The 17227-nt window shown below is 47.3% G+C and overlaps 1 protein-coding gene across 2 annotated transcripts in view; it reads right to left on the bottom strand.

The window, feature by feature from the left end:
• Position 1: 1 nt before the first annotated feature.
• The window catches only part of FAM222B (family with sequence similarity 222 member B), a 63347-nt gene continuing 46121 nt past the window's right edge, over positions 2-17227 (bottom strand). For both annotated transcript variants that reach the window (XM_068531581.1, XM_068531582.1), the window contains exons 2-3: positions 11437-11558; positions 2-3903 (exon numbers count right to left, since the gene is read on the bottom strand). In XM_068531581.1, coding sequence (XP_068387682.1) covers positions 2294-3903; positions 11437-11518 — 1692 coding nt within the window. In that variant the 5' untranslated portion in view covers positions 11519-11558 and the 3' untranslated portion in view covers positions 2-2293. The remainder of the gene's footprint in view (positions 3904-11436; positions 11559-17227) is intronic.

The raw sequence follows: 17227 nt of genomic DNA on the forward strand, positions 1-17227 counted from the left end.
GTTTTTTCATTTTACTGGTTTATAATAATCTTAAAAACCCCATCACACCCATAAACCACCACAGGTGAGAAGATGAGGGAGATGGAGAATGAATGCTACAGTATGTGGGCAGTGTGGGGATCCAGGTATCTTCTAGGGGCAGTGTGGAATGGAGGCAGGGGGTGCGGATAGGAGGCCCTGGCTTGGACCCTTATTGCTGGTTGGGGGTTGGCTGGCAGAGGGGGAGAGGGGCTCAGGGTGAACTAGGAAACATCTCACACCAAAGGCAAGGGTAGGTGGGGGGCAGGGGGTCACAGTACATTTTCCATGCAGACTAGAGGTGGGAGTGAGAGCTTCAGAGGCTTGCACCCCTACACAGGAAGAGATGGGTTTGAGGTTTGACTTTAAGCCCCCAAGTTGGTGTCTGGTCCAATTTCCTAAAATGGCAGCTCACCTTTTGGGGAGAGGCATTGGAAAAAATTACCGCAAAAAATATCTGGTTTGGAGATCAGGCAAGGGATAAGGGGAGACAATGGTGTTCATTCAGAAGCGAGAACTGGAAGGGGCCCCTGGGTGAGATGGTGGCCAACACACAGGGAGAAGGCATCGCACCAGAAGCTGCAGGTGCTCCTGGGGGCTCAGGACAGGGAGGTGCCAGTGTTCACAGACGGCAGGAAAACCATTGGGAACAATGAGTTAGGACTTCATGTTGCTATCATTTGGCATAACACAATCAGGCATTTTTTTCTTTTTTCTCTTTTTAAATATAAGGCAACTTGCCAACACATAATTTAAAAACTGGTCTTCAGTCACATTGCTTCAGATCACTAGAGAATTTCTGGCTGAAGAACAGCAGACAATATAGTAAACAAAACCCCAAATCTTAAATAAGAACATCAGCTCACATTCCCCAGAGACAAGAGGAAAGGGTAGGGCTTACTTGGTTTAAAAAAAAAAAAAGAGCCCAACTATGCATCTTTAACAGAAGGGTGCAAAACATTACAACAAAACATAATCTAAGTTTAAAGTTACAGAAAAGTTTTAAATTTCTAGCCAACTAACTGTCACCTGGGAATGAGACTTGGAGCATGGAGTGGGTGAAGAAAGGGCGAGGGGCAGAAGGGGCTGTTTCCAAGAGCGGCCCATCTCCAGCTGTTAGAACCATGCTCATTTGGTAAAGGAGAATTCTAAGAGCTTAAGGCTTTGTGTTTTCTTCTTCGTTAAACTGAGGGGCTGCGAAAGGTGACTAGACAGTGAATGCACCTGTGGGGCCGTTCACACACATTGCTACTCAAACCCACACTACATTCATACAGAAACAGGACGTTTAAAACTTACAGCGTAGAGCAATATTCTTAGCCAGTGTAGAGAGAACCAAATGCACTTTAACTTTTTTTTTCAGTGTTTTTAATTCCAAACTCCAATGTGATCATCCCATACCTACTACCTAATCCCTCAAGAAAGACTTTTTGTTTTGTTTTGCGTTTTTTTTTTTTTTTGAGGGGGGAGTGGGGGATGAGGGCAGCAGATGACTTAGGAGAGAGACAGCAGCGAGAAAGATCTTGGGTATGCTGGACGGTCTCGGCATTTCTCTAGGGATGGAAAGGGAGTCTGGAACCAAGGTATCAATCCAAACACAGGTTTTTTTCCCCTCGGTCTCAAGGCTATGGCCACGTGCGTGCAGGATGCCGTTGAGGAGTGTGGCAAGGACAAGTGCAGTGGCTCTGGGGTCAATGCAGATGTAAAACAAAGCCTCGAGGAAAGGAGAAGGGCTGGGAGGAGATGCAGACTGGGTCAGTTTTGATTTGAGGTCTTTGGGTAAACAAGGAATTGGCTTTCAGAGCACTTGGGAGGTCTGGCTTCTTAGTCCCAGAGAGAGAGACAGACAGGGAGAGACCTAGCTTAGGCGGCTGGGCACTGACAGCTACCTGACCTAGGGGGCCCTTCCCTTAGCCCACACCTCAGTCCAAAGAGAAACAGTGAGAGGTGCAGGAATAGACAAAAGGGGGCTGGTAGGAAATGGCCAGGGGGGGGAAGAACTGCACTGATAGGCAGGCATTAGAGACAAAAGCCTGAAGTTGGGATTAGGTCCCAACATAAACCCAAAAGTTGCTGGGGCTGGTGGAGGGGAAGATGAGAGCAAAGAGGATGCCCCTGTGTCCTCAATTAGATCCCACTAAACTCCCTTTCTTAGACATCTAAGAATGATCACGTTGGAGCAGTGAAACTTTGAAACTATTCAATTACTCAAAAGTAAGACTAAACCTAGGAGGGTGATGTATGATGTGTAGCTTGTGGAGGGCACCAGGGCTACCTATCTATACCCAGGGTGCTGAATATGAAGATTTCGACTATCTGTGGGATCAGGGGCTCGGCTGCCAGGGGCTCGGTGGGCCTTGCTCAGCATGGCCAGGCTCTGGTCTCGGAAGCAGGCCTGCGGGAAATCCCCGCTTAGGTAATCCAGTGTCTGCACCAGGCTGTTCTGACTTGCCACCGGACCGCCCCCGGTCCCTGCCCGGTAGTGGGCCCCAGCCGCTGCCGCCGCGCAGTCGAGTGGTGCGCCCGCAGGCTGCCCACTGTGGAACGGCATGGCGAGGTCCTGAGACCCCGAGCTGTCGCTATTGGGAGTGGGCAGAATGTTGTTCCACAGGGGCTGGAAGTAGTGACCATTGGGGTAGGCCAGTGGGGCTGCCAGGCCGTTGACTGGTGGGGATGGGGTTGGCTTCTCCAGGGGTGGCTTCAGATGGAAAGCCTGCGCCAGGCAGAGTTCCTGCGGGTAGGCAGGGGCCTTGCCCACAAAGCCAGGCCCTGCCAACTCGCGTCCTGCCGCATGCTTGCCTGTCAGGCCAGGGGCCGGCGTCCCGCCGGCCTCACTGCACATCTGCTGTAGGTGGGCCAGCTGGTGCTGGTTCCAGGCGACTGGCTTGAGGTCGCTAGGGTAGCCAGTGGGGGCTCGAGAGATGCCCGTGGGCAGGTTGACAGGGCCTGCAGCGGGCAATGCGGCTGCGGCCGCGTGGGTGTGCTCCATGGGATTGACCACACATGAAGGCATTGGTGTGGGGACGCCGTGGGTCGACACCCGAGTGCTTGCATTGATGAGCAGACTGCGACTAATGGGGCTGGGGTTGGCGATCTGGCCCTCACACACTGAGGTAGTGCTGATGCCTGCCCTCGTCTGGCAAAACTGGTTGATCTGGTGCACGATGCTGCTCAGGTCCGGGGGCTGGCTGTGCTGCAGGGTGGCCGCCATGGAAAGGGGGATAGTTGAGGTAGACACGGTCACATTCGGGGGGGCGTCTGAGTCTGGCATCTTCCGGCCTCCGTGCAGCAAGGGAGTGGGGAGGTGCTGGAGACCCTGGTGAGACAGGGCCTGAGGGTGGACCAAGCCCTGGGTTTGGGCCATGGGCTGAGGGTGGCCCAGGCCCTGAGGCTGCTGGAGGCTCTGAGGGTGGGACAGCGCCGGGGGTGGCGGGATACCCTGAGGGTGCTGCAGCGTCTGGGGAGGGGCATGGGCCAGGGTCTGTGCATGCTGCAGGGCCTGCTGGCGGGCCAGAGCCTGGGCCTGGGGGTGGGCTAAAGTGCTGGGTGCCACAGTAGCATAGGGCGCCACTGGGGGGTTCATGATGGCCTCAGGGAGCAACCGGGCTCGGGTGCCGTCAAAGTCCTTGAGTATGCTTTTGGCTGGCACTTTGACAATGGCAAGCAGGCCTGCCTTGGTGGCAGCCTGAGTCGGGTAAGGGCTGTAGCGCTGGGCTGATGTGTCGAGGCCGTTCACAGTACGACGAACGTGTTTCCGCTGGGGAACCTTCACACTGTTGGGGAAGATTTTTATAGTCAGTGGGTTGTTTGCGACCTTCTTAGCATACGCGTCCAATTCGGCTGGGGTAGGATAGTGAGCAGTTCTCATTTTCTGTGTAGTGTCCCCTAGAGAGAGAAGGGGAAGGAGAGCAAAGAAGGAGACGGAGCTCATCAGTGCCAAGCCAACCAGCCCTTCTAGATTTCCCATTTGAGGGCCTGAGGGGCAGGGCGAACTAAGCTGTCACCTCTAGTCTTCCACTGAGACCCAGCCTCAGCCCCCACAAAAACAAGCACTGCTCACATTTAGTGAGTACTTCTAATGGACCAGGTCTTGTGCTGAGTGACAGGCTATCTCAACGAATCCTTGCTACTGCTTTAGGAGGCAGGTACTATCATGGTATTCCCACTTTACAAATGAGGTCACTAAAGATCAGAATAGCAGAGCAACTTTCCAAAGTCTTGTATCTTAGAGAGCCAGAACTTGGCCAATTCTCACATGGAATTCTCTCCAAGTTCCTACCAGCCCATCCTGGCCTGAGGGTTGAAGGTTCTAAGCAGAGCTGTTTGTCAGGGCCCCTCAGTCCCTGCCCCATGACACCCTGGGGAAGAGGGTACCCAGAACGACTCCTCTACAGTCTGCAGTTGCCAGTGAGGCATCAACTTTCTCTCTGCCTTGGCAGCTGGGGCACCGTGCCGACTGGGTGGGCATCCTGGCGCAGCAGACAGGATGCTTCTTTTTCAGGGGCAGAGGAGTAAGCTGCGAACATCCCTTCCCCATCCCCAAGTCACAAGTTCACTTTTGTTTACAAGCTTACTCTAAGCCTGACTGGGTGAAGATCAAAAGGCTTTATTTATTTCCTTGTGGGGGTGACAATAATGACAGGGCAGCAGGGAGGGAACTGAGGAGAAAGGATTCAGAGAATCTTTAAGTCCTGAGAGCCAAAAATAGTCTGTATTCGGCCCTTGTGAGCTGTCACTTTCCAAAATGAAAGAGGAAAAACCTGCCCTCTTTGGAGACTGCGGAAACACCGCTCAATGGGCCTCATTAATGCTAACAGTCTCTTTGTTCCCATCTCCAGTTGCCTCCCATCAGGGGGCTCCAGCGGATGTCGTGCTTCCATCAAGAAGGAAAAGGTTCTGAGAACAAGAGCTCTTTAAGGATGCCAGGCTCCTGGCAAGGGGTCTCTGCTCCCTTCTCCCTCTCTCTGGGGAGGGTCTCCCCTGAGTATACACAGAAGGTGCTTAATAAAGGCTTGCTGAGTAAGTACACAGACTGCCCAGAGCAGAAAAAAAAGGGGACTGGCTGGGAGCCTTGGCTCAGCTAGCTGATTCCCTCCCTACTTCCTCCCCTTCTAGGGGGCAGCCAGGGCAGACCAAGGACTGAGCTGGCCAAATGCCTGGCTTGTGGCCTCAGCTGGCTTGGCCCAGAGGAGACCCCATTCAAAGTCACGTCGCTGGGCATCAACTGGAACAGAAGTAGTCTAGTGAGTGTGCTAGCAGGAAAAGGGCACAGCTGCCTGCGTTAGGTGACATTGCTGGTTGGCTGGCAGCAACTGCTTAGAAACTGCTGCTCTTGGAAGCAAGAAAAGAAAGCTCAAGTCCAGAAGAGGCAGAGGGATCCGGACTCATACTCAACAAGGTAGAACTTAGCAAAAAGGGTACAGAAAGGAAAAGGTTTGTGCTTTCAAACACGGGCACAATGCCTTGAACTTAGTAGGCACTCCCACATATTTAAGGTTCTGCTTTATTTACTGAGTACAGAATAGTTGCTCCGTCCATAAACGAAATGTTTGTAAGATGACTGATTTGAAGAAGGACTGATTTAGAAGGATGAATGTGACAGTGACAACTGAAGGCAGGAAAAAGAGGGAGGCAGAGAGGCCTGGAAGTCTCCCACCTACTAGGTAGCACTAGCTGGCAAGGAGGTCAAAGCCTGGAGAACAGAGTTCTGTGGCTTCTTATAAGCCACTGACCCTTAATAGGCTTCAGTCTCGACAAAGTGGGGCCATTTTCTGATCGGTTTTACATTCTCCTGGACAAGAAGACACCAAAAAAGTCTGGGATCACTGAAACATCTTCCCTAAACTCAAGGCACCAGAATTCCATTAGAAGCTGCCCTGGTCAGCCACTGTACTCTTGTGTGACTGATCAAAAACACGTGACATTCCTAGCTCAGTGTCTTCCTTACCCAGAGCAAACGTGTAGTTAAGTGCTTGGTAAGTGTACTGTCTGACTGAACAACTGGGACTCGGCTGAGTAATGGGAGTCTGAAGCTGCTGGGTTTCAGTTCAGACAGGAAAGGAAGGTCCGCCCCTCCATGTTGGAAGAGCTTTCCTCCATGTTGATGGGCTCCTCTCTCTGAAGGTCAGGGAAGAGAGACTGGTACAGTGGCTTGCTGAATAATAGAGCTCCTTTGCTCCAAGTCAATATCAACTCTAAGGCTGTTTTTTTCTAGCAGAGGCAGAGGTATTGATGGCTTGGCCTCAATCAGAAGTGTGGAGTGGGACACTACACCCGATTAGCTCTCTCTGTGCTGCCTCCACTGATGTTGACAGTGGTGATGAGGTGAGGTGAGGGGCGGGAAGGGTGGACACAGGCTACAGTATGTTAAGGAAGAATCTCAAGGATGAGATGAGCATATTGGACAAGAAAGAGGCCACATTCTGGGAATCCAACACCACCCACCTCATGTACCAGATTTCAGCCCAACCCTTAAAAAAGAGCCAAGTTTTCCTCAGTACTTTATCTCAGTCCCCACACAGGCACCCTGAAGCCTTTCTTTCTTCTGCATCATCTTCCTCTAAATGCACAGCTATCACAGATACTACAGCTTTGTAAGCAACTTATTTAAATATCTGGTACCAGTGCTGTCATTAATCGAGACATAAGGCAGGGTAGAGAACAGGGACTCTGTGGCTAGAAAAAAGAGAGATCCAGATTCGAGCACTGGCTTTATTATCTGACTACTCAGTCTCTCTCTCAGTCCTTCCTCATTTATAAACAGGGATGATACCTGCTGTCTACCTCACAGAATTACTAAGATCAAGGGATCCAATGAATGGGAAATGCTCTGTGAACAGGAACTATGACTGTCCATAGTTATTGTTCAAGGATAGCAGGTTTGGCTGAGTCTGCCCACAGACGGGACAAAGTAACCTGACCATGGAAGCCCTAACTGCAGTACCTCCTGAACTTGAGTCTGAGCATTACATGTAGTAGAGAAAGCGCTGCTGTCTATTCCAGGAACTGGGGGCATCTCCCTGAATCCAGGCTTCCCTGCAAGGACCTCCCTGCTTATCCTTCTGTTTTGAAGATCAAAAGACATGGGTGGCTTATGCAGCAGGAACCTCTAACCTGTGGAGAGACACAGGCAGTGTGTGTCAAATACAGGCTTTGGAGTCTGACCCAAGTGGGAGTTCTAGCCCAGTCACTGAATAGTAATGTGACACTGACAAACACTCTCATCCGAAAAGAAAGATAAGAGAGTCTCCCATATGGAATTATTGAGGAATGAATGAGAACATACATACAAATATTCAAGATAGTGCCTGGCATATGGTAAGCACTCAACAAATGTTAGCTAATGTTTCTGATATTTCTCTGTAGTTTATCCAGTCACTGGGCCAATTCACCATTTCCAGGTCTTTCCACTAGGGGGCAGATAAGCATACAGAGAAGTAGTAAAAAATTAATTTCGATACTTGCCCTAGGCCCCAAAACTCTACAATGAAAGAGGTCACAGTAACTGTCTAAAAGATGATGCGAGGACTCAGGGACCTTTGGTCATTTCAACCACTCTACCCAGAAATATTTATCAAGCCACCCTATCTATATACCTGACTGTGAGCTGGAAAAATAGGAGCAGATGCTTGGGGTTAATGAAGAAAAAAATGTTCAAAAACACATTTTCTGGGGAATTGGGAGAAGACGGGTCAGAGGAAAATAGATTTGCAAGTACAAAGTTCCAAAATGGCTGAGGTCTCTCAACGCAAATGACATTATGGAATAACAATCGAGAAAAGTGCTAGGAGGGCATCCACCTAACCACAACTGTGGTCTTCTACCAAGTGCAGGACCCACCCAGAGGCAAGATGTCCTTTAATCCAGCCTGAACTATGGCAAATTATATTCTAGGTTGGAAAATGCATTGTGATGATGTGATCCTATACATGTAGAAGAGGAAGGGGAGAAGAGAAAATGTTGGCGTTTGAAGGGACCAATCCTGTGACTCTGTACATAAGGCAGCTCAAGCCTGGGGAAAAGTGATTAGCCAGGTGACTGACAGTGTTGGGCCAAGAAGCCACATATGCCCTCTCCTGACCCCAGACCCATCTCCCCTGCCTTGAGCTGACTCTTACAATATAAAGTATATTAAGCTACACCCTCTTGCACTGTTGGTGGGAATGTAAATTGATACAGCCACTATGGAGAACAGTATGGACGTTCCTTAAAAAACTAAGAATAGAACTACCATAGGACCCAGCAACACCACTACTGGGCATATACCCTGAGAAAACCATAATTCAAAAACAGACATGTACCACAATGTTCACTGCAGCACTATTTACAACAGCCAGGACACAGAAGCAACCTAAATGTCCATCGACAGGTGAATGGATAAAGAAGATGCGGCACATATATACAATGGAATATTACTTAGCCATAAAAAGAAATGAAACTGAGTTATTTGTAGTGAGGTGGATGGACCTAGAGTCTGTCATACAGAGTGAAGTAAGTCAGAAAGAGAAAAACAAATACTGTATGCTAACACATATATATGGAATCTTAAAAAAAAAAATGGTTCTGATGAACCTAGGGGCAGAACAGGAATAAAGATGCAGACATAGAGAATGGACTTGAGGACATGGGGAGGGGGAAGGGTAAGCTGAGACAAAGTGAGAGAGTAGCACTGACATATATACACCACCAAATGTAAAACAGATAGCTAGTGGGAAGCAGCTGCATAGCATAGGGCGATCAGCTCGGTGCTTTGTAACCACCTAGAGGGGTGGGATAGGGAAGAGGGGAGGGAGGCGCAAGAGGAAGGGGATATGGGGATATATGTATACATATAGCTGATTCACCTTGTTATACAGCAGAAACTAACACAACATTGTAAAGCAATTATACCCCAATAAAGATGTTAACAATAAAAAAAAAAAGTATATTAAGCTATAAATATCAGTACCCCATCCCCTTACCAGATACGGAGTTCCGTGTTTTGAACATCTTTTAAGACCCTCCCTAGGATGAGGGCAGGGAAAGGCTGAATAGCAGTTACAAAACTGGTTTTAAGGTCTCTACAGCTGATAGGCCTGGGCTCTGAGCAGCTCCTTGGCTGCTGGTTTCCAAAGGAGACAGCTTATACTCCATCTCACCTTAATGGTAAATGCTTAATGCGAAGAGCTGTAAGTCACAAGACAGGATTTTCTTCTTCTTTTTTAAATTTTTGGCCGCACTGTGTGGCCTGCAGGATCTTAGTTCCCCAACCAGGGATCGAACCCATGCCCCCTGCAGTTGGAAGCACGGAGTCTTAACCACTGGACGGCCAGGGAAGTCCCAGGATTTTTGTTTTCTTACACATTTTGGGAGAGGAAAGAAGAAAGTAAGTGGGCTTAAAAACACCACTGGGTTTTCTCCTCTGCAAAAGTTTAGGTGTAGTTAAGGAGAGCAACAAGAGAGTCAAAGGGATTCAAATACACTGTCCCCTAAACGGACAGGTAAGCCTGAAACCAGGGAAAAAGGAAACCTCAATTCCTGAATAGAGATTTGGGACAGTGGTTGGCAGAGGCTACTTGGGGACTGCTTTGGGGAGAAGGGCGTGAAGGTCCAAAGTCAGCAACTAAGATAAAGCTGCCAATTTGCCTTTCTTCCCAAACGGTTCAGCCCTTGATAGTACATCTCTGGGTGAAGCTGCCAGAGTGTGCTAAGGCGCCTAGAAGACGGTGAGCTGCTCTTTGTTATCTTGTTGCACGCTTCCGAGTACATTCCCTCCCCAGCTGTGTGCCTGGAAGTCTGGAACCAGTCACAATGCAGTGAGCATGCAGATTTGGGTGGCCAAAGAGCCCAGACAACTTCCTCACCCAATTATCATTTAGTAAGAGAAAAGCTGGGGAAGAGCTGGGACAGCAGAGCTGGCCTACTGTGTCAAGCAGCTGCAGAAGGAAGACTGTCACCTTCAGCTTTGTCATTACGCAAGTTGGATTCACTGGCCAAATTCTAGAACTAGCCAGGCTCTGAGTCTTACTCTCCCTCAAAGAAAGGAAGTCAAGAGGCCAGACCATTTTTAACTTCTGAAGATGATCTCACAGAGCAGGGGGCGGCAAACTATAGCCTGCAAGCCAAAACCCAGCTGCTGTGCTTTTGTAGAAAGTTTTACTGGAGCATAGCCACACTCATTTGTTTACATACTGTCTACGGTTGCCTGTGCCCTACGACAGCTGAGGTGAGTGCATGTAACAGAGACCATATGGGCTGATCCACAAAGCCTAAAATATTTGCTATTTGACTCTTTACAGAAAAAGTTTGCCAACCTCTGTCATAAAGGATTCAGGTAAGGTGCTGAAGCTCCTTTTCTATTAAGGGGTAAGCCTAGATGCCTCATTGATTTTCCCTTTTTGCTCTGAAAGGAAAGTCTATTCCAAATTTAGGGCCATTTTTACACTTGAAGATGCCGTACATGGTAATAAGCCAGGAATAGACTCTTTTCCTTGCACATGATGTAGTACAGGGATAGAAGGTAGGAATCTGGGAAAATACAAAGTATAAAGCCCCAATTCCAGCCAACGTAAGACAGGAATCTAACAGTTCTCAAAAACTCCGTCTTGTAGCAAGTATATTAACAGGAACACGCCCAAGAGACTGAGCAAGCCAGCTTCTTATCCGTTCTGGAAGCGAAAGCTTCTTTACTCGCTGTGAACTGAGGGCCACAGCTCAGAAGGCAGACAGAAAAGCCAAAGGGAACTGTCTATTTCCATGGCGGAGAGTGCTCAGAGAGCTCAAAACAACAGAACAGTGGATACAGTTTGTTTCAGAGATACAGTAAGTAATCTGGACTGTGAGTTTTCATTCAGTTCCTCATGGGGGTTCAAATTGAAACACTTCTTTGATATATATCCTGTAAAACTCCTTACAGCCTTATTGCTTAACAGATAACTATCAGCAACAATTAAAATTAAGATGATACACACTGGGGAACTCTAGTATTTAAGAGGATTTCTCAGGACTTCCCTGGTGGTCCAGTGGTTAAGAATCCGCCTTCCAATGCAGGGGACACAGGTTTGATCCCTGGTCGGGGGAACTAAGGTTCCACATGCCACGAGGCAACTAAGCCTGCGTGCTCTGGAGCCCGCGCACCGCAACTACTGAGCCCGCGCGTCGCAACAAAGATCCTGTGTGCTGCAATGAAGACCCAACACAGCCAAATAAACAGAATAACTAACTAAATTAATTAATTAAAAAAAAAGAGGCTCTCTCTAATCAGAGAAGTGTCTCACATTGTTGACAAGTTTTGCAGCTGCTTTCTTGCTGTCTGTGCTGAAGAATATCTTGGAGGTACCAAAATTCATGGTCAGTGTACCCCAAATGTGCCTCTGGTATAGCTCAAATGTAGGGAAAAAATAAAGGATCACATCCTTCCCTGGGATCCAGATTACTTACATTTCTGAAGTCCAGTGTTCATCTGCGTGTGAGAAAGAAGCTGAAAGGACAGGTCACCTGGCCCTGGTAGACAGGCTAGCATGGCAGACCAGCATCAACACAACATGAGGCAGTCACTCACACTGTAATGACAAAAAAACAAGGTCATGGAACACAAGGCAACTCACTCAAGGAAGATTATCAGGGACATCGGATACGAGCAACAGTGGTCCAGGTTTAGACAGATAAACAATTTAATTAGTAGCATGTTGGTTGAAAATATATCTATGTCTTTATCTGTAGCACAATTTGCTCTCAACTATTACTATGGCTCAAATATTTCAGTCAGCACAGATGCTTGGGTGGGAAAAATAAAAACTAGAAAATACCTATCCACACAAACGATTGAAGGTCTTTATGTTCACAAGCTATAGATGCACTCGTTTGGCATTTGCATTTCCTGTAGACTGCCTCTCCGTACTGCTTTTGGGTAAGCCCATGTGGCTGCCAGATAAACGGCATGCTGGCTTTCATCTGTGCCCCAGCTGAGGCAGGAGCAGAAAGGCTAGGGCACAGTCTAACTGAGGTGAAGGGAAAGATGATTTCTCCCTGAAAACAGAACAATGTTCCTGAAGAGAGCTCGCCCTCATAGGGCCTGGCTCAGTCTATTCACAGCCTTGGCTGGGGGCTGGGGCAGTCAGACATCTCCAGAGACAGTACAGTATATGAGTTGCAAAGGCACCCAAAGTCCAACTTATGACCCCGGTAATCTGAACTTTTTTTTTTGGCCACACCACATGGCTTGCAGGATCTTAGTTCCCTGACCAGGGATTGAACCTGGGCCCTCAGCAGTGAAAGGGCAGAGTCCTAACCACTGGACCGCCAGGGAATTTCACCTGAACTTACTTTTAAAAAGAAGGAACAAAGCATCCTAAGAGACAAATTAACTACTATTAAAGCAAACTCTGTTTGTACGTTTCTAGGGATTCACCTTCTTATTGCCATTCACACAATTAGACCTCCAGAACCCAAAAAAAGAAAAAAATTGCTTTGCTCCCAGGGTAAATCAAGGAGGTGGTAGGCTGCCAGCAGCCCTCTTTGGGCAGGCAATCCTGACATTGTATCAAGATGGCATGGTTTCATCAGTGAAGTCTTCCAACAAGAGGTATACAGCCAAAGCAAGCAGAGACACTGATGTAGCCTTCTGCAGGGAAGGAAGCCTTGTCAACAATGCAAGCTCCCTGTGTACCAAGGACCAAGCTTTTTCCCAAACAACTATAATGTACTAAAACACATTAAATTCCTTTCCCATACTGCAAACCCCAGAAATCAAGGTGGCATATTAAGGCTTTAGATCACAACAAAAGAGGAATGGGGGAAAGCTCAAATGTTAAACAAAGACCACAAAACCTCTTTCTTTCCCTTAGAGGGCCCTCTCAAGTATGTGAAACTACTTTGTAAAGATGAGTATCAGAGAGCTCCAGCTGGAAAGGCCAGGTAGCTGAAAAGATACTTTGTAAAAAAGGCTACTCAAACTGTGTCTAAGACAGCAAGTGCAGAAAGAACTGAAGAGTGAATGCCTCAATGAGAATGGAGCTGCCCCAGAGTTCTGGCACAGATTCAGTCTTTTCAGGTCTCTGGTGGGTGGGATGACAGTATGAACACAGTGTGTCAACTGCAGTGCCTCAAGAAATAAAAAGTCTTCTGTTAGGGTCAAATGACTGAGGTACTGCTCACAACCCTTCCCTTGTGAATGCTGATCTCTATTTAATAACCTCTCCCCCCCTATGGTCCTAATACAGCTGAGGGCAAACTCCAAGGAAAGGAAGAGAATTAACAAATACTGGAGCCTAATATTGTGAAATGGACTGTGTGAGGGGCTTTAGTGGCATTTTCTTATTTATTTATTTAGGTATGTATGTATGTATGTATGTCTGCCTGCGTTGGGTCTTCATTGCGGCGAGCGGGGGCTACTCTTCGATGCAGTGTGCAGGCTTCTCACTGCAGTGGCTTCTCTTGTTGTAGAGCACGGGCCCCAGGAGCGCGGGCTTCAGTAGTTGTGGCGCACAGGCTTGGTTGCTCCGCGGCATGTGGAATCTTCCTGGACCAGGGCTCGAACCCGTGTCCCCTACGATGGCAGGCAGATTCTTAACTACTGCGCCACCAGAGAAGTCCTAGTGATGTTTTCTTAATTACGTCTCCCAACCTTTCTTGGAAGTAGGCAATAAATTCACTTGTCATCTCATCATCTCTAGCCTGGATTACTACAATAGCCTTCCAAATGGTTTCTCTGTTCCACCCTTGCCCCATCACCCAATCTATTCCCCACATAGCAGCCAGAGTAATTTATTTTTTTAAATTGGAAATCATATCAGCTCAAAAATCTCCAATGACTTGCCATCTCACTTAGAATAAAATACAAAATCCTAACGTGGCCCACAAGGCCTTCCATGATCTGTTACATGATCATTACCTCTCCGACCTCATCCTCTAACCTCCCCTGCCCCTCTTGCTGACTCTACTTCCAGCCACAGTGGTCTCCCTGGAGCTCTTCCAACGAGCCAAGCACACCCCCACCTCCAGGCTTTGTAACTCACCTGGAAAGCTGAGATACTGTGACTATGGAGGTACAAAAAACACATTCATTCAGCTCTCTTGCAGATACACTCTCTCCCTGTACTTTCTGGAAGGAACCAATCTATGAATGATCACTGTAATCTCTGATATACCTAGTAAATCTTGATGCCTTGCAACCAAGAAGAGACGAGTGGAAGTTGTGTATCCTAAGAGTTGACTATAACATACTGCCTTTCAAGTCACAACTCTGGATTTCAAGAGGCAGAACAGGGGGCTTCCCTGGTGGCACAGTGGTTGAGAATCTGCCTGCCAGTCTGGGAAGATCCCACATGCCGCTGAGCAACTAGGCCCGTGAGCCACAACTACTGAGCCTGCGCATCTGGAGCCTGTGCTCCCAACAAGAGGGGCCACGATAGTGAGAGGTCCACGCACCACGATGAAGAGTGGCCCCCGCTTGCCGCAACTAGAGAAAGCCCTCGCACAGAAACGAAGACCCAACACAGCCAAAAATAAATAAATAAAATTAATATAAAAAAAAAATAGAGGGACTTCCCTGGTGGCGCAGTGGTTAAGAATCCCTCTGCCAATGCAGGGGACACGGGTTCGAGCCCTGGTCCCGGAAGATCCCACATGCACAGGAGCAACTAAGCTCATGCGCCCCAACTACTGAGCCTGAGCTCTAAAGCCCGTGAGCCACAACTACTGAAGCCCACGAGCCAAGAGCCTGTACTCCGCAACAAGAGAAGCCCCCGACCACAATGAGAAGCCCGAGCACTGCAACGAAGAGTAGCCCCTGCTTGCCACAACTAGAGAAACCCCACGCGCAGCAAGGAAGACCCAACGCAGCCAAAAATAAATTTATTAAAAAAAAAAAGAGGCAGAACAGGAGAGAATTAAGCCAGTTAAACTGTGGCAAAAGGCATTAATGGATTTACTGACAGCAAACAAAGGAACAAAAATAAGAGGTGAATTCTGTAAAGACTCCAGAAAGTCCGTTTTTAGTTTGGGCAGGAAGAAGTAAATGAATAAGAAAGACACCAGAGCTTGGGACCCTCTATGATTATGTTCCCAACCAGAATCACCCAGCAAGTCTAGAATACTCTTGAGCTCTTACTGGCATTAACTGGGCTGCTAAGAGTACAGCCCTTAGTTTGTGAACCTTTCTTTAAGAGTTCTGCCATCCTTAATCTTCAAGCCCCTTGAGCAGTTTTACTGTAGTCAAGAATCAGATTCTGCCAGGGCAGGGAAGGCAGAGAATGTGGCAAGGTCACGAAGCTTGTGATGAAACAGGAAGGAAGCAACTTCCTTCCACAACCCATTCTAGAAAGCAGGGATGCATAGTATAAAGCACTCCTCTGGAGGCTTGACAGCTGAGCACAAGCCTTTTATTTAAAAACTTCAAACCACCCACACATTTTGATTACCATCTGGCTTTTTCTTAAACGTTAAATTCCAATACAATTTACAGCTGATATTTCCAGAAGCACAATTAGACCAAGAAATCAACATGAGCTCTACCTTCTCTGAAAGGGCCTCAAAATTCAAGTCCAGACTACTGAACAGAATCAAGTAGTAACCTGGTGCTCAGACCAAATGAGCTGCAGACGCCACAGAGAAAGAAAAAAGATCTTGGCAGAGCCTCTCTGGGAGCTCTCAGTCAGCTTTCCCACCACCAGCTGGTCTGCTGCCTAAGTAGGGGGACGACAGTATAACCATGAGCACAGAACTAAGGTGTCCAGACTCTCCTGGGGCATTTGCACAAGTGCTAGCTTCTCCCAGACTACCTCTAATTAAGGAACAAAAAAACACTGTCCCCACTGAGAAAATTCGAAAGGACTTTCATCCATGCCCCCCACCTCCTCCGCCCCACTGAGACTGACAGAGGTTTTATTAAGAGCTGTGATGTTACACTCTCTGCTTTCCTGGGTGGCATCTGATAAAGGACCATCTCTGCCTTAGGACAGGTTTGTGCCGGTAGGAAAACCTCCGCTGTCTGTACTGTTTGTCCCTGTTTATGCTTACGACCACTGAAGGGTAGAAAAGGAGGAAAAAGGAAGACTCCTCTTCATATTTTTTTAGTGAGAAAAGGAAGGGAGAGAAAATAAAATGCTAGCAAAGATATTTTTACTTGGGGGCTGGGGGTGAAGCGATCTAGAGTAATCACTTCCCAGCATAGTCTCCCACTCACACCCTAGTGCCTTCCAGTACCCTTCTTTGCCAAGTCTCTCTCCTGCTTTCCTTTTCCTTCCCTGCCTTCAACCCCACCTTCAAAAAGAACCCCCCACTACCGCCACAAAAAAAAGGTTGACTAGCCCAATTTCTGATTCATGCTGTGGTTCAAAATTTTAAACCTGCCATTTATGGACTTTAATTAAAAAATGAAATTGAGAGCAGTGCCATCTCTGAAATACCAAGTAAAAAAAAGAAATGTTATGCCCCATGTAATTTGACTCCACTTTATAAAATATACCCAACAGTGAAAATCCTAAGCACATGCATCTTAAGAGAATATGATTAACACTGAGAAACTACATTAATTAAAAGAGTCATCACTATCTCTGATTAATAAGGCTTCTCATCCATGAGGTAAAAGGCTTATCTAAAAACACTACTTTTCAGTAGTGGGGGTAGAAGTTTTATCCTACTGTTTCCCATTCTTTTACTCCTGGAGCCCAAGAAATTAGGTTAAAACCTAACGGAAATACTGCTCTGGGGAAAATAAACAGGGTCAAGGATGGCAAATATTACATGTTTATCAAATCAGACTCTGCAGAATCAGTCATCTTATGGTCTGTGTCAATGAAATAATCTATTCAACCGGTAATTTTTGTCAGTCCAGGTAACTGTGAACTTCCAACTACCTTGTACTTTTCACTATTTACCCAATCTGAGTAACAGTCATTGCTCAAAGGCATCTTTCTTCTCTATCTTTAACTCAATAGGGGACTTAAAGTCACTTATAACTGTAACCTCACAACTCTGGGCTGGGAGAAAGAGCAGGAGAGAAAGATGGATGTTCACTCTGGACTAACTTTGTTGAAAGCCCAGAACTATCCCTGCTGCAAACCATCTCCACATAGCTGAACACAGAGGCTCAAGGGGTTTGGAAACATTATTCCTTTTTTTAAAAATTTATTTATTATTTTTTAAATATTTATTTATTTATTTATTTATGGCTGCGTTGGGTCTTCGTTGCTGCGCACGGGCTTTTCTCTAGTTGTGGTGAGCGGGGGCT

This window comes from Eschrichtius robustus, chromosome 20 (assembly GCF_028021215.1).
Source record: "Eschrichtius robustus isolate mEscRob2 chromosome 20, mEscRob2.pri, whole genome shotgun sequence".
Classification (NCBI taxonomy): domain Eukaryota; kingdom Metazoa; phylum Chordata; class Mammalia; order Artiodactyla; family Eschrichtiidae; genus Eschrichtius; species Eschrichtius robustus.